Source organism: Lygodium microphyllum, chromosome 1 (genome assembly GCF_053477565.2).
Source record: "Lygodium microphyllum isolate KBCC chromosome 1, Lygodium_microphyllum_v1.1.10, whole genome shotgun sequence".
Lineage (NCBI taxonomy): Eukaryota > Viridiplantae > Streptophyta > Polypodiopsida > Schizaeales > Lygodiaceae > Lygodium > Lygodium microphyllum.
In genome coordinates this window covers 167,121,669-167,147,449 of record NC_141135.1, presented here as the reverse complement: position 1 = coordinate 167,147,449, position 25,781 = coordinate 167,121,669, and the positions used below count along the sequence as shown (strand labels likewise).

At 40.4% G+C, this 25,781-nt stretch overlaps 1 protein-coding gene across 1 annotated transcript in view; it reads right to left on the bottom strand.

Moving 5' to 3' along the window:
- The window catches only part of LOC148041943 (SCY1-like protein 2 A), a 98,199-nt gene that overhangs the window by 45,732 nt on the left and 26,686 nt on the right, over positions 1 to 25,781 (bottom strand). Inside the window, exon 5 of the mRNA XM_087684310.1 lies at positions 10,275 to 10,401. Within this exon, the coding sequence (XP_087540436.1) occupies positions 10,275 to 10,401 (127 nt within the window). The remainder of the gene's footprint in view (positions 1 to 10,274; positions 10,402 to 25,781) is intronic.

Genomic DNA, 25,781 nt, shown 5'->3' with positions numbered 1-25,781 from the left:
GTACTCTTAAGTTGTAGCGCATGTTGCGCATGCGGCATATGCCATATAGGTTTTGGCGTGTTACCCTCAAGTATTCATCTTATATACTCCAATAGCATTGTTATTTAGACTTTAAACATCTGTTCTATCATCTATAGTTCAAAATAATGAAGTTAATTTTTTTTTTCGTACTAATATCGTACCGTACCTTATAAAATCTTAAGGTACCATTTAGTATCGTATTTTATCGTACCCTACCATACCGTACTTTTCGTACCTGACAACTATAGCTGGACAATGTATATCGTGTCCCTCAGCTTGGGGTGAACTTGTTATCTATTCAACAACTTTGCTGGTGGAGGCGAGCAGTTTTCTTTACAGCGACCACAATCGAGGTCCTTGACTCAGACTGGTTTAGTGATTGCTCGTGGTGAGGCACAGCCTAATGGCCTATACCACATGACTCATTTCTCACCGAGCCGAGTGCAGAAAGCTCCGTGTTCCATAGATTCCACGCCTTCGCCACATCTCGAGAGTCTACGCACAATGAGCGTCTTTGGCATTTTCGCTTAGGGCATCTTGGTTATGACTCACCTTATGAGTTGTCACGCCATGAGCTGGTTGAGGGCCTTCCACGCCTGAAGTAAGCTCGAGATGTCTGTAAAGTCTGTCAGCCCGGGAAGCAGCATTGTATCGCATTTCCTCAGCAATCTACACATAGAGTTGAGGAGCCTCTTAGATTGATTCACATTGATCTTTGCGGGCCGACATCCACTGCCGCTTTGAACGGCACGCTGTACTTCTTTTTGATAGTCGGCGATCATTCTCGATACATGTGGATATACTTCCTCAAGCGTAAGTTAGATGCTTTCACATATTTTTCTGCTTGGGTGCTGCTGGCTCATAACCAGATTGGTCGTCGTGTCGGGTGCATGAGGAGTGATAGCGGTGGTGAGTTTATCTCTCACGAGTTTTCCGAGTTTCTACAAAAGCATGGCATTTCTCGCCAACTCACCTCTACCAACTCCCCCTCTCAGAATGGAGTCGTAGAGCGTAGTAACCGCATAGTCATGGAAATGGCACGCTCTATGTTGTTCGCAGCAGAGCTTCCTGAGCGCCTTTGGATCGAGGCTCTTAACACTTCGATGTACATCCTCAACCGGTACCTGACTGCGACTCTTTCTCAGAAGACCCCGTATGAGGCATTTTTTGGCTCTCGGCCTGTTATTTTCCATTTCAAAGGTCTTCGGGTGTCGTGCGTACACACACACGCCTGATGACAAGATAGGTAAGCTTACCACTTCGGGTCAGACATAGCTAGTGGTCGCACCTCTTGATCCTACTGTCCACTTGTCAAAGGATACCCTAGGACAGCCCTTCGATGCACACACCTATCGTTCTGTTGTAGGAAAACTTCTTTGGTTAATTCACACTAGACCAAATTTAGCTTACTCAGTTAGCATACTCAGTCAGTATTTCACAGCACCTAGAATGTCACATTGGATTGCATGTCTTCATGTGTTGCGTTATTTGCGTAGTACTTTTTCTTATGGCTTGACATATGGTTCTGGTTTATGTTTGCAAAGGTACACTGATTCTGATTGGGTAGGAGATCCTGACACCCGGCGTTCCCATGGTGGCTACCTTTTTACCTTGGGCACGGCTCCCATTTCTTGGTCCAGCCGTAAGCAAGAGACGGTGGCGGCTTCCACGGCTGAGGCTGAGTACCGGGCTCTCTTCGATGGCACCACCGAGGCCATCTATCTAAGAAGTTTACTGGCGGCGCTTCATTTTCCATGTGACTCCCACAGTTGTCTACTACGACAACCAGAGTGCCATTGCCCTTGCGGACAATCCGATCATCACACCACGGACACGGCATGTGGAAGTCCAGTTCCACTTTTCTAGAGAGCACGTTGAGCTACGCACTATGCGCCTAGAGTTTGTACCTTCATCAGATAATTTTGCAGCAGATATCTTGACCAAAGAGGTCAACCGGCCGGTTCTTCAGTACCTGCTACCCAGGATCGGCTTGGGTACACCCTCCCCTACTTCTTCAGCTTGACGAGGAGAGGGTGATTCCCTCTTGCTTTCCCTTCCAGTTTGAGAGGGAGCGGTTTCTACTCTTGATCGTGACAGTGATGATGCTTATAGTTTTTAGACATTACATTCACTTATTCTTTTATATTGTATTATGGGCATTTGTAACTTCATCCGCACCGTCAGGATGACCTGATTGTAAAAGGGCACTTGGACAAGTGAACAATTTCCCTACGATGGCACTGTCCCAGTGGCACCGTTGCATAGCATATTGCATGAGCATAACATCTTACATCTCCCTTTGCATTACCCCATGCATTGGCATTCTGTTCATGTAAACATACATCTATGCGCATTTATCCCTTTTCGGTCTTTTGGAGTGGTCGACTCTAGGATCCATCATATTCGTAGCATAGCACATGGCAGTTCTCCTAACGGCAATTTCCCTACCCTTCCTTGCTTGCTTGTTTTGCTTGTCTTGCTAAGCCCACCATCCTCTTTTTTGCCTTTCCACATATTCACCGCATGATTGGCACATACACACTTCTTCTCATCCTTAGGCGCTTATCCTAGTCAGTGTGAGGGATTGGTCTGCTAGTTTTGTACTTGACTTGGATTTAAAACTCTCTTTATCTTTTCCTATTTGTCACTTAATCGACCGTTGTCCCTATATTACTTAAGTATTTTCAAAAAATTTCACCAAAAAAAAAAATTTTTCCATTGGTTCCATCCGCCTTTGTAGGACTTGGTAGGCCCTTGGGCAGCCGCCGAGCACCCTTGGTCTGATGCCCTGGCCTCTCTGGGTGATCACTTAGGCTCCCTTCGTAAGATAACCATCACCTCTGTAGTCTTGGTAGGCCACTGGGCAGCCGTCGTGCACCCTTTGTCCGATGCCCTGGCTACTTTGGAGTGGGACGCCTTGGGATAAATCAAAATTTAGGCCGACCTTCTTTTCTCGCCCTATTTTGGGCCTGAGAGAGGGTGTTGTACTAAGAATTGCTCTTAGCCACTTAAACAGCCCCAAAACATGCTTATTTTAGGCTTATTTTAGCCAAAACCCTAAAATGGGGAGCGGATCGAGAGAGTTAAGTGGGAGAGGATGTAAAACCCTAATTTTCTATAAATTGGCAGCCAGCCCTCCACTCTTCCCCCAATCTCGTTTTTGCAGGTTTCAGGTGTTATTAGATTGCTGCCCACACCCCGTCCGCAAAGGACATCTCAGCCCTTGCTATCCATCACTGTTCCCTACAGTCTAACGCTTGTTTCCAGCCCTCCACATGCTAATTATTGTTGTTTCTGCCTAGCGACTAACTGTTGATCATCTGCACTGTTGTCGTATAGCCTACCACGTCAGCAAATTGTTGTGTTTGCAGGCCCCAACTGCCGCCCTAACAGTTTTCTCGCTCATGCTGCAGTCTCTGCAATTTTTCTCTCTTGCAGGCTGTCCTGCTTGCGTTTTTAGTCTTTCTCTCTCCTGCAGGCTGTCTTGCCTACGTTTTTAGTCTTTCTCTTATCTGCTACCTGCGTTTTTAGTCTTTCTCTCTCCTGCAGGCTATCCTGCCTGCGTTTTTAGTCTTTCTCTCACTTGCTGTGATTCGGGATCCGTTCGGAGTACAAAACACTCTCCTGCTCATTACCCCTGCCCTGATCCTTGAGATACAGGAGTTCGAGATTCAATATTCATTCATTTCATTTATTAACTGTGTTCATTGTCTCTGAGTTACCCTAACCCTAACCCTAACTGTGTTCTTTTATCAATCTGTGCTTTGTCGTACGGTTTCTGTTTATGCTTCCATGTTAGGGTATTTTCTTTACACCCATGAGAATGTAGGGCTGTCAACACAACATCAAAAGCCCTAGGGATTGATGCCTCAATCACCTCCAGGTGGAGGAAGGCAACTCATGAGGGAGCAACCACCGCTCCTGAATCCTTTGAAAACTTCTCCTTCTTTTCCTTGTCCTTCTTCTCCTTGTCGAGGCAATTCTTCTTCCAATGACCAGTCTTGCCACAAATGTGACCGAGTGGAATCCTTCTCTTTGTCCTTCTTCTATTTGTCTTCCTCCTCCTCCTTTTGGTCATTCCCCTTCTTCTGAGAGGACTCCCTACCAATGCCTTTGATTTGAAAGCATTCTGTCCTTTCAATTGCTCCTCCTAGTCTGAAACAACCGACTCTTCCCAACGAAGAGTCTGTGTCTGCCCTGAAGCAATCAAGGTAGAGTAAAATGCACTGAATCGGAGCGGTAACTGAGAAAGAAGAGTTATCGCCATGTCCTCCGAGGTAATCACCTTCCCCGCATTTCATACCTATATCTGCAATTGCCGAAGATTATTAACATGCTCACACATAAAAAAAGGACTTGTTAGGACTTAAAGTCCTCATCTAAACATCCAAGGATACCCGCTTCATTATGGTCATCCGATCAAGTTCCAATCATATATCCTGAGCCACAGTCAAGTGCTCGATGTGAGCAATGATGGCTAGAGAGCAAGAGAGAAAGAGGAAAGAATGGATGCAAGAATTCAATTTCTCCCAATGCACTTGTACATTCATCAACTCAGCTTTCTCATCGAGAGAAAGCTTGGAGGAATCACGAGCTATAGGACGGTCTATAGTCTCAGTCACAAGCTTCGCCAAATCGTAAGACTCCAAGATGGCAAGCATCATTACACGCCAAATGCGGTAATACTCTCCATCAACCTTTTAATCTGTAGGAAGAGCCAGCAACATGGGGACCTTACGGTCCATAATAGCCTGAAACTTCACGTCAATTTCAGTCGACATTGTAAATAGAATGACTTGTACAAAAACAAGGGTTGCCCCCTCTGACTCCACGCAGAGTGCCAGTGCTCGCTAGGGCATCCTCCGCTCATCCTCAAAGAGTTTCACCTGTCGGAGGCAATGAAAACTCAAAATCTGGCTGAAAATGCAGCCTTTCCTCCTTCACGAATAGCAAAGGCCTGCAATAAACAGCAACTTCGCCCCTTCTCCACACACAACATGTTCACCATAGCCTCCAAAGGCTGAAAACTCAAACTTTTGTCACGAATAATTCTCCCGATCAAGTCTGCCCACGATCAATCAGCCCTCCTACCTTGCTCTAATACCATATCAGAGTGCAGCGAATGAGGAAGCGTATGGACAAGACTGAAGGAAAATGAATACAAGAGAAAGGGAGAGAGAAATAGACAGAAAAACGCAGAAATCTGCAGTCAATGAATGCTGAAATGCAAAGGGCAGATATACAAGGGCTGTAGACGTATTTCCTCGAGCCAAATCTCTCCCACCAGCACCTAAAAAACCAAGTGTGTGGCAAGCTGCCAAGTAGGCTAAATAAGAGAAAGGAAAGCAATAAAATAATGCAATCGGCCAAACTAGCCGACTTGATCAGAAAATTGCCAACTACAACATAAATGAATAAAATAATCAGCAATCAGTCCTACTGCCACGTGGCACCATCACCTGCTTGACAAACTCCCCGCACACTATGGCTGCTGAAAATGCCCACTGACTGACAAGAATAATGAATAATGCCCATCGAGAGTACCTCCAAGAGAACTAACCGCACCAATGGAAACATGAGAAATGCTAGTGCAAGGGATGAATAATATCTAACAAGTACCAAGAAAATCTTTCTGAGTATGTGAGTGTACCTCTCCCTTTGTCCTTCAAAGAAGGAGACTAACCATCAGTATCGAAACATTGTCCATCTTTAGGGTCAATCGAGGAAGGTGGAACTAGGTCTAAATATGGAGGTGATTCCTTTCCACTCCTTATTTCCTTCAAAGAAGGAGATGACTCATCAGCACAAGATGGGTATTCATGCATTTGAGCAACCGAGGAGGGCAATACAATGTGCAGAAGGGGGACTGGGACTCCCCACATAACAAGACTAGAGAACAAAGTAACGCACTTGCAGGTGTATGTAAGGCACAGTGTTAAAGGGTGGTACTCCCAATAATGATGTATCAAGGTGTAGAGCGGTATACCTCTGAGTGTCTAGTGATGGCCTAGAACCTTGATTGCATCAAAGACAATGTGCACTAAGACTAGATAATTGATTGTAGGTCTAAAGTGAGGATCTAGATTAAAAAAAGAGGAATCTAAATGTGAAGTGAATGTGGTAGGGAAGGGCGGAAATGTGAAGAGGAAGCACCAAAACTCATACTCAAGTGAAACAAACAATGAAGGATTGCCTTATGGAACATCTCTGAACATGAGTTTTCTTCAAAACCATACCAATACCAATCTTGGTCTCCATGGTGACTTGTAGTTGGTTCCTACATAATAGGAGTAGTATAGACAAAATTAGACTTGAACAAAAATGGATTACACGAACCTACCACTTGGCTTAATTGTGAAGAGTTTGAACTTCTGAATTCAAACCGAGTGGATTGTATTTCCTCAACTGAGAGGTGATCAGTCTCACTAGTAGAGTGCTCCAACTAAGATCCACCTTGTGAAGGAGTATAAGATGAAGAACAGTTGGGCGTCAGTGAGTGATCCCTACAAGAAAGGTTAGTGGGAGTGTCGTTCTCCAAATCAAGAACATAATGCCTACTTAAGGCCTCCATTGAAAAAGTATCTTGAGAAAACATCGGAGGATTTGAAGATGGAGTTGTTTGAGCCATCCTGAACTAGTTGCATGTCGTTTGTGTATCTCACACAAAACCAAGTTCTCCATGATAGCCACAAGACACTCTTTAGAAGGGCACTGGCTCTAATACAATGTGAAGATATGCTAGGGTTTTCGCAAAGAAAACACCGGATGTACATGGCTGAAACACAATAACTCAAACAGTAACACAATAAACGCAAACGTAAAATGCAAGACACAAAACGAAAAAACACAAATACAAACATAGAAGAAAGAGAACTCTAAAGTGACTGAGTCAATCCTGTAAATGAATGAGAGAATATATAGAATGCTCAAGGGCAGAGCTATCCAACAGTCTGTGGCTCTCATGGGAGTGGGCTCAGAGAGGGGTCAATGTGTATCATCCACCGAAGACACATCTCGAGTGTAGTAACCACAAGCTTGAGCAGAGACTGATGAAGTAAAGTGCTTAAAACACCACAATGACCTGCTGTAGATGCAAATGCAAATCAAGCCAATGCTAGAAATAAAAGGGCAATGTAAGATCATGCCTCTGTTGATTGCCTGCCATAATATCTCCGATTCAATTAGGTGTCCCCTCTCAGTTTTTCAATTCGAACAGCACGAGAGAGATCCTTTGATTCACCACCCAACCTCGCCTAGAAGGTTGTTGGCCTCCTCAACCTGATCTGACTGCCAGCCGTCAGCTTCAGGTGAGTCATACTATTCTTGGACTCACTTACTCTCTAGCCTCCCCTTGACCCCGTTCGGGTGCCCAAGGCCCCCAGACGGTCATCCCTCGCGCTTGTCTCCCATAAATTACATTTATTAATGTAACATTTCCTTCCCCTTAAGAATCGGTTTCGTCCTAATTGGGAAACCTTTTCCTTAAAGTACTTACTCGCTCCCATGTTAAGCTTTCTTCTGAACAATCTTTCCATTTGACCAGATATTCTTGATAAATAGTATTCCTTGCTCATATGTTACGAACATTTAATATTCTTTCTATACTAGTGTAAGATCATGCCTGTGTTGATCGCCTGTCATAATGTCTCCGATACAATTAGGTGCCCCCTCTCAGTTTTTCATTTCGAACAGCACGAGAGAGATCCTTTGATTCACCACCTAGCCTCGCCTAGAAGGTTGCTAGCCTTCTCAACCTAATCCGACTGCCAACCGTCAGCTTCAGGTGAGTCATACTATTCTTAGACTCACTTACTCTCTAGGCTCCCCTTGACCCCGTTCGGGTGCCCAAGGCCCCCGGACGGTCATCCCTCGTGCTTGTCTCGCATAAGTTACATTTATTAATGTAACAGGCAGTAGGCTGAAAAACAAAACACAACAATCTCTAGGGCTAAAGCCAGTAGGCACAACCACATAACTGCCTAAAGATGATGACAGTTGATCACCAACAGTAGTGGGAGGCTAGGTGACAGCTATAGACCACATAGCAATAGTCGTTGGGGGCTGGATAGCTAGTGGAAGAGAGCTAATGGCCGAAACCTGCAAGACAAGGATAGATCGAATGGTGGGCTGCCTGCCTGTTTATAGATGTAAATAGATCTTTCCAAATTAGGGTTTTGCTTATAGGACACAAAAACTCTCTAAATTTGCACACTGTTTAATAAAGCTTCTAATAATTTACATGTTTTGGGGCTGTTTTAAAAAGCTACTTAGTTTGTAATGCCTTTTTTGCTCAACATCATTTTTTGTATTACATATCCAAAGCTGCAGTTAGCTACTTAGTTTGTAATGCCTTTTTTGCTCAACACCATTTTTTGTATTACATATCTAAAGCTGCAGTTAAAGAAATATCACAAGTGGTATCAAGGTGGTTTCTTATGTTTAGTACAATACGCTCAGTACGGCAATATGTACGGTATGGAATGTACACAAAAATTTTAAGAATAAAATACATTGTTTTGTACGTTCATTTAAAAACTACATATAGAACTTCATATAAAATCAGTCTACACATATAAAATGTGCAGCTTAAAATCACCCTACACATATAAAATGTGCAACTTAAAGATAGATCATAAAGGGGCTTAGGCATTGTGGAGAATATAAAATCAGCCTACACATATAAAATGTGCAACTTAAAGATAGATCATAAAGGGGCCTAGGCATTGTGGAGAAGAATGAGGAGAAAGGAGGAGAGAGAGAGAAAGAGGGATTTGGGAAAAGGAGAGGGTGTAATATGTATGAAAGAAACTTGAAAGTGAGAAAGGGAGAGGAGAGGAAGCGAAAGTGAGAAAGGGATAGGGAGAGGGAGAGGGAGAGGGAGAGGGAGAGGGAGAGGGAGAGGGACAGGGATAGGAGGAAGACAAGGTGAGGGTAAGGGAGAGGGAGAGGGAGAGTAGGGCGATTGAAGAGGACAGTGGCTTGAAAGTTGAGCTCAATAGAGGGAGATTGATGAAGATGGAGGCTGATTTGTGTGGTGAGATGGGGTGAAGGGCTAAGGTGAGGGAGAAGAGAAGAGGAAGGAGTATGAAAGAGAAAGGAGTGTGAAAAAAGAGAAGTTTGAATGTGTAACAAGCCAAAAAAAGGGGCAAATTTTCAAAAAACAATGCACCAATGGACATTTTAAATAGTCAATTTTTTTGGTACAGTTCGAACGCACACGAACCGCATGGTACCGTACGAAACAAACATACGGTACGGTATCCACAAAACATACCATACACGCACGAAATGCAACCCTGAGTGGCATTAAGGTTTTTGGGCCAATCTATCTTGGTGTCTAGGTTGAAAATTGTGCAATTATGGAGGAGCACTCTATCTCCATTTATCTTGTGTTCATTGTTTCATTAAAAGTTTTCCATTTGGCCATAGTTCAACATTCTAATACTCCTCAAGTACCTAAAGGCTGAGTTCACAGTCTATGATATTCGCCACACTCCTCTCTCTTTAACATTCTAATGCTCTTGAAGTACCTAAAGGACAATTTCACAGTCTATGATATTCAACTATAGTAGCCCTATCAATTTGCTATATGATATCAACACATAGGCTACTAGATTCTCCTACTCTCTACTCTCATTTCATTGCAAACAGTTTCATTTGTCCTTCCAATTTTAGTGACTATTTTTTGCCAAAAAAAGTTGTGATAAAGCTAAAGTGATACTATCAAAGGAATTTTTGAACGTTGAGGAAAGTGTGGCACCTCAAAAACAGGTGCTTAATGTAGCCCAAGAACTATGGAATAGATCTTAAACAGAATGTGGGGCAACAAATAGACTGGGAGCCCAAGAAAATAGCATAGTGGACAGAATTCCTAGTGTGACACCTACTCGCTATAGAATCGGTATAATAGCATAGTGACAAGATTTCCTAATGTGACACCTAGCAAAAAGCTCACACTTGGCAATTACACCCATGGAAGGTTATTTACTGAAATGTTCTTAAGAGAGTGTTCGACATTACAAGTTTCAGAGCTTGTATACATGTCTGCTTCAATTTTGTACATAACTATGGCTTTTGCACGCTCATTACAAGCAGGCAATTACAAATGGGCTAGTCACAAGTCCATCACCCAAATGGCACTCCAACTCACTGCACACAACACATGAAGTAGATGTCCTGCCTGGCATGTAAATAGTACGCTAGAACAACAAGTCATCAACAGTACTCATAGAAATATCGAAAGTGGTATTTACCTGTAAAATCAAGTGCACTTGGGCGAGCCAATTCATCCGAGCTCAACATACGTTGCAAATCATTTATCAACTCTGGTGGAACACCAGAAAAATCTTCACTCCTTAAATATACAACCTTACTGGTATACTGCCACCAAAACAAGATAAAAGCAACATTAGAAGTATTGATCCTAACATGACGCGCAAGTATATTAGTTCATAAACCTAAAGAGTTTACCAGGTAACCTACTTGTGTGAGATATGTCAGAATCAATAACACATCGAAAAAAAAACACAAAAGCAAAGGAGACCTCTTGCAATCATACTTTAACAAAATGTCTATAATATTACGAACTCTTAGCAACCTTATAACCTACTTGTGTTTTGTCGGAATCAATAACACAACAATAAAATGCAAAAAGCAAAGGAGACCTCTTGCAATCATACATTAACAAAATGTCTGTAATAATATTATTAATAATTATAAACTCTTAGCACCCTTGAAACAGCTTAATCTTCTTTATATTCAACAAGCTATGACCATAGAGAAGAGGTTTTAAAACTCCCTAGAACTCTCTCTTAAACAAAGAAGGGCCAATTGAGCATAAATGATTGTACATTAGAGTCAATTGAGAATAATATGTTACCTGTCCATTATTGACTTATGCCAAAGTTTAGTCTTTAGACAAGCTATATCATCATTCAAACCTTAAACATCATGATTCATGCATATCACACATAGAAAATTGGATAAAACATGCTATATAGTCCATGTGCAATGTGGAATAAGTCAAGCTACAATGTCATGATTCTCGTTCCAAAACAAAATTACAAAATGTCAAATTTCAAATTGAATCATGATAGATCATATATAACTCATAAATGAGAGTAGAATCCAATAATCAACTATTGAGATATGAATTGATACTACACTGATAGAGTCCAATAACTAAACAAATTTCCCAAAAAGTAAGTCTCTCATCCAAAATTGGCTTTGGCAGGGCTGAGAAGCCGAAGTAAGCCTATCATCCAAAATCAACTTTGATGGACTGAGAAGCTGCTGCTGCCCATGCATGACAAAGAAACAAGAGTAATGGGAGGAGCATGGAAGAAGGGGGAAAAAAAAGGACCCTGATTAAGGTCCCATATCAACACGCCCTATTTACTAAAGTCGGGCTTCACTATTTGTTTGTCATAGAAACCTCACATTTTTTACTCACAGAAATGTTTCTTACTTTTAGAAACATTTCAGAATATTCAAACCCAAAGAAATGCCTTTATTTACTGCTATGATAATGGTAGCGAGTTCATCTCCTACGAGCTTATCGAGTTATTACAACAACATGGCATAGTGTGGCAGCTCAACTCCCCCACTCAGAATGGAGTTGTGGAGCATAGGAACCCAACTGTAATGACCATGGCACACTCAATGTTGTTCGTAGCACAGCTCCTTGAATGCCACAATCAGGCAATAGTTGTTGTCCACACATGACAAAGAAACAAGAATCATAGGAGGAGAATGGAAGAAGGGGGGGCCAAAAAGACCCCAATTAAGGTCCCATAGCAATGCACAACATTCTACTAAATTCAGATTTCACTGTCTATTTATCATAGAAACCTTATGTTTTTAACTCATAGAAACGTTTCTTACCTTTAGAAACATTTCAGAATATTCGAACCCAAAGAAATGTATTTCTTTGCTGCTATGACATGGAGAGCCACAAATAATAGACTATGGAGCCAAAAAATTTCATGAAGTCCTTTCCACCTTGGGAAGCTAGATGTCTCCTCTAGAGAAGAGACCGATCAAAGTCTGTATCTACCCTCCACTCATAAGGCATTCCCTCCACAATTGTCTCCATTTAAGTCCTAGGATCTAGACCCTCCAAGGCCCTAGAATCCCTACCTCTAAATGTCATCTGTTAAACCCAACCCCACATTTTTTTTAACGAACCAACTCAATTAATTATCGCCATGAAAATTGAGAGAGAGAGAGAGAGAGAGACAGGAGTCGACACCACGTTGAGAGGGGAACACGCCCCTCCCCCTGTACAGGAATTTATCGAAACACAACCACGGGCACCAAAATCCTGAACCATATACAAAAGGCTGATTTGTTGCAATTATGAAAATTAGGGTTTTGAAACCCTAACTTTTACAAACTCAGACAGCAAGCTGATTTTCTTCGTTAACGCTTGGTTAGATCAAACTAAGTAGAAAATGATTCTTGGACAAGAGATAGATAGGAGAATACAAAGCATGTGGCTGAAGTTTCAGCATGAGAGTTTATACCAAATAAAGAGAGAGACCTCCAATATATAGATGTGGGATTTGGGTGCTCAAAAGTGGAAAGTAGAGGCTACAAATGACGAGTGTTTGTTGAGAATGACAAGTGTAGGGGCACTTGGACACTCGTCTCTTCGAAATGACACATGTCCTCTTTTAGATACCACATGTCACTTCTCTACTGAAAGAAGCTTTCAAAACTTCTACTCTAAAAGTCTCTCAAATGGTTAAGAATTTGAGATAGCTATTGAAGACAAATTTGTTCTTTGCAAAATTCTAAAGCCTTTGATATAAACACAATTTTCATTTGAGCAAGTTTCAAAAATAGTAATCTCCTAAATTTTAGGTGTTGTCTAATTTAGCTTCTAAAGAGCTTCATTATATAGATTCACCGCTTCATGGTTTGTTTCTTCAATCATGAGCATCTCGTTTCACTTTTTAAAACCACTCATTATATAGGCTTAGTCAATGTGACTATCTAAGTGTAGAAGTCTTAGTCGTCTAAGCTTTCTGGTCAATCTGACCGCCCGACTAAAATCTTAACTTCTCTTTGGCATCTCGTCAATGACGACTCAAGTAAATTTGTAGGGCGTTCTAGACATTGGCCAACCCTAAATAGAAATATGAACATTTAATCATACTTTAAAACACTTAAATAATACAAATCACTTTTCAAAGTATATGAGCATTAAATTAATTTGAAATCATTAAGCTAATATATCTTGGTAATAATTGATATACAAAAGGCTTGTTACATCCCTTTCTCTTGAAACCTATTATGTCCTCAAAACATTGCTTGAAGTATATCCAATCCTACAGTTTAAGCTGCAAGTATTTCCGGATAGTCTTTAAAATACTCTTTTGATATTCATTTAGAATCTAAATAAAAGTACTTTTTAAATTTCAAAATAAATTTTCTAAAAATGTTCCTTTCTCATTTCCTAATCATATAAAAGACTATTTCCTCTAGTTGAAGAATCTCCTCTTATTCACCTACTTCAAGTGGAACCTCTATTACACAATCCAATGGTGAAGATCCTTCACAAGGCTTCAAAAGATGGATATGAAAAGCATTGTAAATTCTCCAATACTTTGAAACTTGTAACCTACTGCTTTCTTTTGTTTTTCTTGAGATCTTTGGATAGCTCATCTAACTTGGCCGAAAGTTATATCTATATCATGTACGAACTCATTGGCATGAAATATCTCCTCCTTGGTTTTGAAAATAGGTAATAATAGTGGTTTTTCATATATGATCTCAAATGGTGCTTTACCTGTAGAAGTATGAACTGTATTGTAATAGGTATATTTTACCAAAGGCAAATACTTTTCTCATTGTTGGCTGGCTTCATAGTAATAGCACTTCAGCATATCCAATATTATGAGATTGGCTATCTCACTTTGACCATCTGGTTGAGGATGATAATAAGAAGAGAAGATAAGTTTTGTATCCAAATTTCGAAAAGAGCTCACCAAAAGAGACTAGTGGTTCGTGGATCTCTATCACCCACGATGGATTGTGGTAACCCATGATACTTCAAAACTTAGTGAATAAATTCTCTATCCATATGTTGGGAATTGATAGTCTTCTTGACTGGAATGAAATGAGCCTGTTTGCTAAACATGTCAATAATAGTCAATATGTCATTATTGCCATTTATTGATTTTGGCAAGCTAAAAATAAAATCCATCACAATGCTTTGCCAAGGTTGGCTCAGAATTGGTGATGGTTGCAAAAGCTCTGCAGGCTTTTGGCGATTGTCATTCTTTGATAAATTATTCAATATCTCGTCAAAGACTTGGCCAAAAGAAATACATTTCAAGTACCTTAGTTATAGTCAAAATACCACGATGAGCTATATAAAGAGCCATATGACATTCATCCATTACTTTAGGCCTTAAATCTTTAGTAACACATAACTTACTCACTATCAAAAGAAATCCATCTTTGATAACATGAGAGTTCACCATTTTACCAAGTTCTAAACTCTCGTAGATGATTTTAAAATTATCATCACAAGTATGCATGTCCCTCATACTAGTGAAATTTGTATGATGAATCATGGACACTGTATAAATATGAGGTCTTCTTGGCATCAGCTACCTTATTTTGCTTCACAGGAGTATATAATATTTGAAAGTTAAATTGAGCTAAATAATTGACCCATCGAATATGCTTTTTAGAAATCTTTGGTTGATTGAGAAAATGTCGCAAACACTCATGGTTCATATTGATGAGAAATTCTCCACCTAAAAGATAGTATCTCCAATCTTTCAAAGCTTGAATCATGGCCATCAACTCCTTTTCATAGGTAGTAGTATTTTTTTCTGCATTTTGCAAGATTCTGCTTGCATAAGAAATTGCATACCCTTCTTGATTTAAGATTGCATCAATGCAGTCGCTTGAAGCATCACATTCCACAAAGAAAGGTTTTAACAAATTAGGTATAATTAAAACACGTCCTTTGTTCATATAAAACTTTAGAGTTAGATCCTCAAAAGCTTCCTTCTCTAGTTTGGTCCATCGCAATGCCACTACTTTCTTGGTTAAATCATGCAATGGTCCAGCAACCACTACAAACCATTTAATGAATCTCTTGTGATAAGAGCATAATCTTAAGAAACTTCAAACTTCATAAACACTAGTCAATTCTGGTCATTCTACAATAGCCTTGACTTTTCTTGAATCCATCCGAATCCCATCTTTGAATACAATATGACCCAAGTAGTGAACCTCTTCTAGGAAAAATTCACTCTTTTTGCCATTTACATAAACTTTGTGTTTGCGGAATTCTTGAAACACTATTTTCAAGTGCTGCTTATGCTCTTCTTCATCTTTTGAATGAACCAAAATATCATCAAAGAAAGTAGATGTAAACTTCTGATGTGCTCTAAAGATTCTTTCTATTATTCTATTAAAGGTTACAAGAGCATTAGTGAAACCAAATGGTAACACAAGAAACTCATACAAACCAAAAGTTGACATAAATGTTGTTTTATGAATTTCTTGAGAAGCAATCCTTATTTGATGATAGCCACTCTTCAAGTCAATCCGGCTAAATACTTTGGATCCATCCAATCTATCCAAGATATCATCAATTCTTGGAATGGGAAACCTATTCCGAATTGTAATTTTGTTGAGGACCCTATAATCCACACACATGCGCCAAGATTCATCTTTCTTTTGCACTAAGAGAGTGCTGGAGAGCAAAAAGGTGAGGAATTGAGTCTTATTAGACCCTTCTCCAAGAGCTCATTCACTTACTTCATAATCTCCTCTTATTGTGTTGGACTCACATGATAGGGTGGTCTATTTGAAAGTAAGCTTCTAGGAATGAGATCAATCTGATGATCTTTTAGCCTCTCTAGTGGTAACTCGTCAAGTAAAGTGTATGCAAAACAATCTTCATACTCCTTTAAGAAACTCATTCAATCCTCATTCATATTTGAGATGGACTCTTTAACTAGACTCTTTCTTAGAATCTTTGGCAAAAATCAAATACGAGAAAATAGCCTTTTTCATTGCTTTACAAATTTGTACATGGAATAAGATAAGAATAGAGTTCCTTCCACTCCCATATCAAAAGATACATTTTTACCCTTAAAAGGGAACCTAAACTTATTTTGATTTCAATCAATGGTTGAATCTATTTTTCTATGCTAAGATATTCCTAATATAGCATCACAATGATCAAGATCTATCCTATGACAAAACTCTCATGATCTATATTATCTCCTATCTCGATTCGTGATTCCCAGGAATGGGAGTAACTTCAAACTCTATTCCTTGAAAAGTAACACCTGACATTTCTAGTGTTCCAAACCTCTCCTTTAGTAGATATAGAGCTTCAACAATCTGAGGATGGATATAATGATATGTAGTCCCTGTATCAAAATGAAAAAGAATAAGTTCATTAGCAATCTTAATCCAAGCCATAAAAAGCTTCATTTTCTCTGACGGAGTTTTATCCCGTTGCAAGGATTCCTTAGTGCAACATTTGCTTAAGATGTCTTTTGAGACTGGTTTTCCTTCTTTGCCTTATTAGGACATTCATCAACCATGTGTCTTTTTTCTCCACAAGAGAAGCATCGTCCTTCTCTTGTACATTCCGCTAATTACTAATATATTAGCTTCTTTTTGGATGGCAAGGGTGGTGTACCTCCATCCTTATGCTTTGGTTTTTCATTATCTGACTTCTTTTGGTCAAACGTCTTGGTCTTCTTCCTTTGTGGTTCTTTTTTTAAGGCTTTACGAAGCATGCATGGCATATACAATCCTTTAACTTCTAAGGCCACATCTTCGGCTACTTCCAAAGTATCAGGCTTTGTCATCTTAATAGCTCGACATACCATCAGATGTAATCCATGGATAAAGTTTCTCATTTCCATATTGGAAGGAACTTCATTAAGAGATGTAAATTTAAGAGAAACAGCTACAAACCTGTTGATATATATTTCAATATTGTCTCCATGGCTTTCCTTTAGCTCATCCATTCTTGTTGCACATCCGCTTTAAAGGATGAAAGCAAAAACTTATTGTTGAACATCTCCTTAAACTCTTTCCAAGACTTGGGTTTCTTTCCCTCTAAAACAACTTTGAGCCACTAATGTAAAGCAATATCAAATTGTCTAGTAAAAGACAACTTTCTGAGAATCTCTCTTACCAAACTTGACGCTCTTCTCTCCATACTTGAAATCTCTTTTAGCATTGTTTTCCTTTGCTAAAAGCATCTTTGGAGATTCAGCTACCAGAAATAACCGGTTCTTTGACTTTCTCCTTACCCTTCTCCATGAAGAGATTCTTGAGACAAGGAGGTAGCTTATGTATTATGAGACTTTGAAGTTACTACTTGGGTGGATCCTCGAATCATAGATGATATGTTACCTTTCATAGACTTAGTTGCATCAATAGCATTGATACCTTTCATGCTGAGGTAGGCTCAGAGCTATAATACAATCTATCTTGAGAGCCTTCTCGGTAAGAAAATCTTCGAAGATCTTCGCTTCAGCCCATGCTTTAGCTCTTCTCTCCATCAAAGCTTGAATTTTTGGATCGGCTCCCAACTCCTTGTATCTTTGTATCTTCTCATAATCAGAGAAGCACACAGATACAGAGTGTCAGGAGCCTTCTGATTGTTCATCAAAATTCTTCTCTTCGCCTCTTGACATGGTGAAAAAGTTGAACCCAAAGATCTTATCACCTAAAAAAGTTCTTGCAAAGAAGAAGTTATGGCTATGATACCAATGTAAGCGCAGGGGAAGAACACGAGAATGACAATACTTTATACTTAACCAACTCCATCAATTATCACCAGGAAAATTAGAAGATATACATATATATATATATATAGAGAGAGAGAGAGGGGAGTCGACACCACGTTGAGAGAGAAACCAACCCCTCCCCCTTTACAAGAATTTATTGAAACAAAAACCAAGAAACAAAACCAAAGGCACCAACTGCCTGAACCATATACAAAAGACTGATTTACTACAATTCTGAAAATTAGGATTTTGAAACCCTAATTTCTACAAACTCGGGCAACAAGTGATTTTCTTCTTTGGTGCTTGGTTAGATCAAACTAAGTAGAAAATGCTTCTTGGATGAGAGATAGATAGGAGAATACAAAGCACGTTGCTGAAATTTTAGTATGAGAGCTTATTCCAAATGGAGAGAGAGATCTCCAATATATAGGTGTGGGCTTGGGTACTCAAAAGTGAAAAGTAGAGGCTACAAATGACAAACATTTGCTGAAAATAATAACCATATACTTGACTCTTCAAAATGACATGTCATCTTTCAGATGCCACATGTTACTTCTCTACAGAAAGAAGCTTCCAAAACTTCTATTCTAAAAATCTCTCGAATGGTTAAGAATTTGAGATAGCTGTTGAAGACAAAATTCTTCCTTGTGAAATTTCGGAGCCTTTGGCATGAATAGAATTTTCATTTGAGCAACTACCAAAAATAGTAATCTTCTAAATTTTAGAAGTCGCTTAATTTAGCTTTTAAAGAGCTTCATTATATAGGTTCATCAATTCATGGTTTGTTTATTTGATCATGACCATCTTGTTTCACTTTTTAAAGTCACTCATTATATGGGCTTCTAGTCAATGTGACTATTTGAGTATAAAAGTCCTAGTCATTTGAACTTTCTAGTCAATCTCACAACCCGACTAAACTCTTAATTTCTCTTGAGTATCTTGTCAATGATGATCCAAGTATAATTATAGGGCGTTCTAGCCACTTGCCACTCTTACATAGAAATATGAACATTTAGTCATATTTTGAAACACCTAAATAATATAAATTACCTTTCAAAGTACATAAGCATCAAATTAATTTGGAATCATTGAGCCAATATGTCCTAGTAACAATTGATATATAAAAGATTTGTTACACTAAACCTTAAGAAAGATTTATACCCCAAGGTATGACCAAACAAGACATCCCTGACCTCCGTCTCGTGGATAACAACATCCAAGGCAGCCTAAAATGTCTAGCAAAATTCGATCCCTAACCAAGACATAAAGAATCAAACAAGCATGGAAAATTTTCTCAAAAGGTGTATATCTAAAACCAAGAAGTTCCAAAAAATAGCTTTTTCACATATACACAATGGTATGTGAATTTGTAACCATTTGACCTTTGCTTGTTGAAGTCTCACCATGTTTTCTCGGGCAAGAGATGCATTAGGCTTCTAAAGAATTTATGAGGCTGACAAGAATTATCTTGCAAATTCTCAGTCAAGGTTTGCAATAAGATTTCAGCTGAAATCGATTAATAAGATCAAGCAACCTCACTACCAATGAAAGCAAAAAAGTATCGCCTAGAGAATCAAGCAACAAGGAATAAACCCAAGCTAGTAATTCCTCTACAACTTGCCGACACTACCTCCAAAGAGAAGCACAATGAATACCCTACTATCGATAATCCTCTGCACATTACAAATTCATTACTCAAAAGATTGACTACCCTTAGACACAAAGTCAAGCAAGAATCTATAAAGCAATTGTTCCATATAACCATCAAAAACCTTATGTTTCAAGTAGGTTAAATTGAAGCCTAACTACCTAGAATATGAGCAAAAGGAGCAATGGGTTGTATAAGTATCTCAAACTGCATGGGAAAGTGATCTAACAAGGCATATTATTGCAACGCTCTTATCTCTAGGATTTTTGGCAAGAAATCATCATCCTGCATGACATATATACGATTCAATTGAGATCATTCGTATGCTATGCCGAATGAAAAGTAAGCCCTAAGGCTAATGGACAAAGCCAAGGCCAAGATCTTGCTTAAGAACTGCCAAAGCAAAGTCATTCCATACACAACTCTTAGGTGTATCCATCACTGAGTGCTCAAAAGTAGACTGCAAGGGACCAACACACATATTGAAATCCCCCATCAACAAGTCTGGTCTACCAAGCAACAAGCATGCTTTTAGTCTATCCCACAAACCCATCAAGACAAAGCATCATATGGTGCATCGAGCCCAATCGGCCATAAAACCTCCCCTTCAAATAAAATTTCAATCATCAAAAAGCGACCATGCACGTCATTCTTAACGCGCATTGGCTAGAATTTCTCATGAACCCCCCAAGCATTGCAGAACCCCAAGTATAAAACAAGTAAAACCTACTACAATCCACAATTTTTACTGTGTCACCATGACTCTTATGCTCAAGAGCACATGGTACATCCCATCGATTCTCATCCAAAATACACCACATCTCATGTTGTTTGCTACGAGTGCAAATTCCACGCACATTCCAAGTGGCAATTTGTGAAAAAATACTCTAAACGCGAAAAGCATGAAACCAATCATACCACAAAGCACAGACTGATAAACTCAAATCAATTAGGATTAGGGTTAGGGTAACTCAGAGACAGTGAACACCATGAACAATAAAGTGAATGAATAATGAATATGCAATGCTCATGCAGCAAACACACTATGCAGTGAATACTGAACCTCAAACTCTTATATCTCTAAGAACAAGGCAGAGGTTATGAGCTGTAGAGTGTGTCGTACTCTGAACGGATCCCAAATCGCAGCAAAGGTAATAACTCTCTAGGATTGCATTTTTTTATAAAAGGTTTTCTTCATTAATTAAGCATGTTTTGGGGCTGTTTAAGTCAGGCTAATGCATTTTTAGCTTAACACAATCTTCATATGCACCGAGAGAGAAAATGAGATTTGAGACTGATTTTTCCTTGATTTTACTTTTTCTACTAAAATGTCAAGGACTTCCTCATCAAGAATATCAGCCAACATTGCAAATGAATTCAAACCCTAGCAGTTAGATTTAGAGGTGGAGAAAGTATACCCCATCTTTGGGGCAGATCGTGGATAACGATGATCCCAAGGGATAATTACCTTGCCTCTTGTATCGAAAGCAAGTCTAGCAGGTAAATCCCTTGAGTGATCAGCCGATACCTTCCTAGTGTAGCCCCTAAGGAGCAAAAGAAACCATTTCGTTAGCAACACATGTAGAAGACAACCTTTCCTTCCACCATATAAAGGTGTGTAAGGATCCTGCGAAGTGGTAGGTGTAGTAGTTGCCATGTCAACTTCCGTCTTTTTTCCCCTTTTAGAACAAACATCAGCGCCATGAGAAGTAATGGCCCCATTCCAAGTAAAAATACAAAGGATACATTCCAAAATGATTCAAATGCAACCAATTAGGCCTTTTACGAGAAGTATCCCACAACATGCATACATGATTGCAATTTGTGGCCCTCAAACTGGGGGCAACCAAGATAGTGCCAATAACCGCCATACCATCTTTCAACAAAGGCCAATACACAGCGGGACAGCCATCCACTTCCACCCATACTGGGCATTCCTGCTAAAGCAAATGTTGGAAGTTTGCTATAAGTCTCCATAGCACAACATAACCAAACAACGATCAAGAAAACAATGGCAACCGTGCCAAGAGATCATTACAAGGCCTTGATGATTTTAGCAGCAACTCATAAAGACCCATTGGTCCCACAAAAATTCCATCCACATAATCCCCTTGCAACAAGGAATGTAATGAAGAAGGATAACTCCTCTTTCATGGAACAATGAAAAAGAATGCAAGATAGCCTTTGTATCCATAGTAGCATCCAAGACATCATCTTTATCCTAATCAGAAAATGTTTCTTTATTATATTGAACATACTCACTCAATAATGTGTTGGTGAACTCCAACAAGTGCTACCAATCTAGATCCTAAGATTCATCAGGAGTAGAAGTAACATGCCCATAAGATCGCACCTGATGCTCAAACTGCCAAGGTCCAAAATCCATCAAAAGGGTGTTCATTGTGTTTAACTAGTGGCTAAACCTTAGGACCCAGAGCCATCCTCTCAGTACCAGGGACTATTTCATCTCCCTCGTTAGCCTCAGAGCCATGTCCAACACCTCCACTACCTAATCAATGAAGGCATACTCAACTCTTACATAGTAATCAGCTCCTCGTCTACATTCAACAACCTTGGCTAGGCCAACCTCAGATGGTCTCTCACTGGACTGCAAAGCTGTGTACCATGTGATTACATGCCAATAATTGCATACACTAGACAGCAAGTCTTTTGGAGAGCATAATTTCTCACTTTATCCCTTATTAGGCTCCTTCGCATGTTATGCGGATCGGCATGGCACTAGTGCCGTAGATTATGTATTTGCTCCGCCAACGCTTATACCCTATATTCAGGATCTCTCAGTCTCACCACGTCTCCTTGGAGTAGCAATAGATCATACTTATCTTTCACTGTGGATCTCCTGCTTACTAATGTGCAACCCAACATACTACCCACCAACACCCGGGATACTTCTCTAGAGAGAGAGAGAGGATATCTATGAGGCGGACCTTATCAAACAATTAGAGGATGCAAATGCCGACATTCCACTACGAGAGCTCACCCAGCAGTTTAGTGAGGCTCTACACCTAGTAGAGGGGCAGCCTTTCCACACTCCAAGCCTACACAAAGAACCTCCTCCGAGGTGATACCTCGACATAGCTAGTATGATGATGAGTGCCGCGAGACCTGAGCTCACCTACAAAGAGAGGTAGCATTGGGATCCACTACCTAGAGGTAGCATTGGGACCCACTACCTTGAAATAGCTGATATGATGATGAGTGGCGCCGAGAGCAAAGCTCGCCTATAGAGAGAGGCGAGCACAATAGCCATCAAGCACCTCATATGACAGAAGAAGAGAGTATTCCTAGCCCATTCGGAGAGAGACTTACACCAGCTATTCTTGAGTTAGGATTCTAGAGAGACCTAGTGGCATTTTAGAGAGCATTGTTCAACCACACCCATCACATCCCCCAGTACATGGGAAAAATATGCAACTAATCTCTATATAGTAGTAGGTCAGCCTCCTCTCTCCATCCACCAGAGCCTTGCCCAGTGGCCACCACCTTCTTTACAGAGGGCAGGGTCCATGGGGCTATTGACTGACTCAACAAAGGTAAGGCACAGGATCATGATGGATTAGTAGCCGAGCATTTGATTCATGCTAGAGATTTGGTGGCAAAGTTCCTAGCTTACATGTTTTACAGAGCCATATGTGAAGGCCTCCCAAAGAGTTGGAACACAAATACCATTGTACTTATCCTCAATTCAAGATCCCACTCTACCCAGTAACTATTGAACTATTACAGTTGGACACACATTGGCTAAGCTATATGCCTCCATTCTTGAGCCAGATTTGAGTAGATGCATGGAGAGGTGGGGGCTCAAAGCATAAGAACAGGCTGGCTTTAGGAAAGGATTCTATACATTTGATCACATCCTCATGCTCAAAGTGATTATTGAGGAGGGCAAGGCACATGGCCAATAGATCTTTTGCTGCTTTATGGATCTCCGCAAAGCCTTCGACACAATGTTGAGAGACAAATTGACACACATACTATATGCTATGGGAGTGCCTAAGGAGCTCACTTGGGGAATTCTGGCAATATATAAGAGGGTCGTTGGCAGAGTACAAACACTGAAGGGACTTTCAATTCCTATTCACTCCACCATTGGGGTGAAGTAAGGATGCCCCCTCTCTCCAACACTATTTAACCTATACATCGATGGGATTGCTAACTACATATCCTAGAGGAACTCCACTAGCTGCCACTTGGATACCTCTCCTCTTATATGCAAATGATATTGTATTGATAGATGATTCCTCACACGAACTCCAGAGACATTTGGATGCACTACACTCTTATGCATTGAATAGTGGACTCTTAGTGAACCTTGGTAAAACCAAGGTGATGGTTTTTTAACACTACACCATAGTGGATCAAGATATCAGCACCTCAACTCACATATGGACACAAGTTGGAGCATGTGGATTCATATACATATTTGGGGGTGTTACAAGTCCCACTTTCTTTGTGAGGAATGCAACAAATACTAGATGACCCGAGGATATGCAACACTAGGTGGCTTGGAGAGAATGTGTTCGCAAGTGCAGTTTCAAGGAACCTTCACCAAGATATGGCTCTTTGATACACTAGTCACGTTCATATTGCTTTATGGAGTACAGGTATGGGGCCCCAGTCTTGATCACCACAGCCAATCCGATTGCACGTATGATGGATGGAGGTCAATAGAGAGGCCACTTGTATCCATGATTTCTAGGATGATCAAATGTAAGACCTCAATACCACATCAAATTATCAAAGCTTAAAGGCCCTTATCTACTCAATCACGTATGTACATAGTCTATGGGATCTACCCAAACATAAATATGTACGGCTCACACTTAAGGCCACTTGAGAACTTGCGAGGAAGAATGACAGTTCGTGTTGGTATGCAAAAATGTCAGCGCTTTAGCATGAACAAGCTACCCCCCCTTCCAATACTCCCTTGATACACCATCACTTACCTTGAGCCACTCAAAGATTGGCACGATTATCAAGATGGATCTCACCCAGCTATACGTCAAGAGAACATGGCTGGCACTAGTGCGAGAGTTGGGGACAAAGATGGCTTTCTACAGAGAGCATCTTCTCCATACTACAAATGATGGATTTATTGTCTGCCCAAGATACATGGACACCCACCTCTCGTATAGGATTAGATGTGCTATTGGTCAGTTGCGTACCTCTTCACAATAGTTAGAGACTGAGACTAGCAGATACAAATTCATACCACCAAAAGAGCACATATGCCAAATATGTCACCTAGGGCCGGAGACAAAGGAGCACTATATCTTCCGATAACTACCATACTAAGAGATCCGAGGTTGTTTCCACTATTTATTCAGAGATAGGTTTGGACCACTATCTAGAGTCATGGATTTGGCTAACCAGCGATGGCTTGGACTCTTCCTCCTAAAGATACAATGGCTTCAAGACTCGCGTCTCAGGAGTACAGCAGCACTAGGACATCAAGGCCCCACTTAGAGACAGCTTACAAATTTCTTCATAAGAGGGCACAACCACAACCACAACCTCAATCATCTAAACATACACAGGGGGTATTGAATTAATCGAGCCATCTGGCTTAGCCAATCTAGACGTCCCGGACCTCAACACGAGCATCGACAACACTTCCATAGGCAAATATGGGAGATTATTGCCCGGGCTAGAGCCAAGCCCTCTACATCACCATGAGATAGTACAGCTAGAGCTCTTTATTTGTCAGCTAGATTTCTCCTTACTTATAACTCTTAGTCTTCTTGTATTTATTACATTTTCATTTACTATTCTTTTCAGACAGTTGTACCATCATCATACAGATGATTGTAACTCATGGTTTCATAGGTCAGTTTGGCCTTTTCACAGATGTTAGTATATCATTTCATCTCTCTCTCTCTCTCTGTGTCCTGCAGATCTCTGTCTGCACAGAGTTGCTGCCCTGATTCAGACCTCTGCGTGCAAGCCTGTTTCTATGCACACACAAGGACTCTACCCTGCTGCAGAGCACTGCATAGACCGCAGCCCTGCCTGCATAGCACAGGTCTGCTCTCCTGATTCACCTGAGCGCTCCAGGGCTGCACAAGGTCTGCCTGAGTGGCACCACCTGCCTGCTGCAGACTGTCTGCCCCAGTCAACGAGGACTGGGAGGGCTCTCTCTCTCTCTCTCTCTCTCTCTCTCAACACCATATGTAAAATATTGTATCGATATAGCTAATTTTTTGGTCTCATAGATCTTCTGACATTTTACAAACACAAATCACCCATGCCAGCTTGCATGGGACCAAAGGATGATCATCAAGTTCTCCCACACAAAGGCATGATATTGCAGA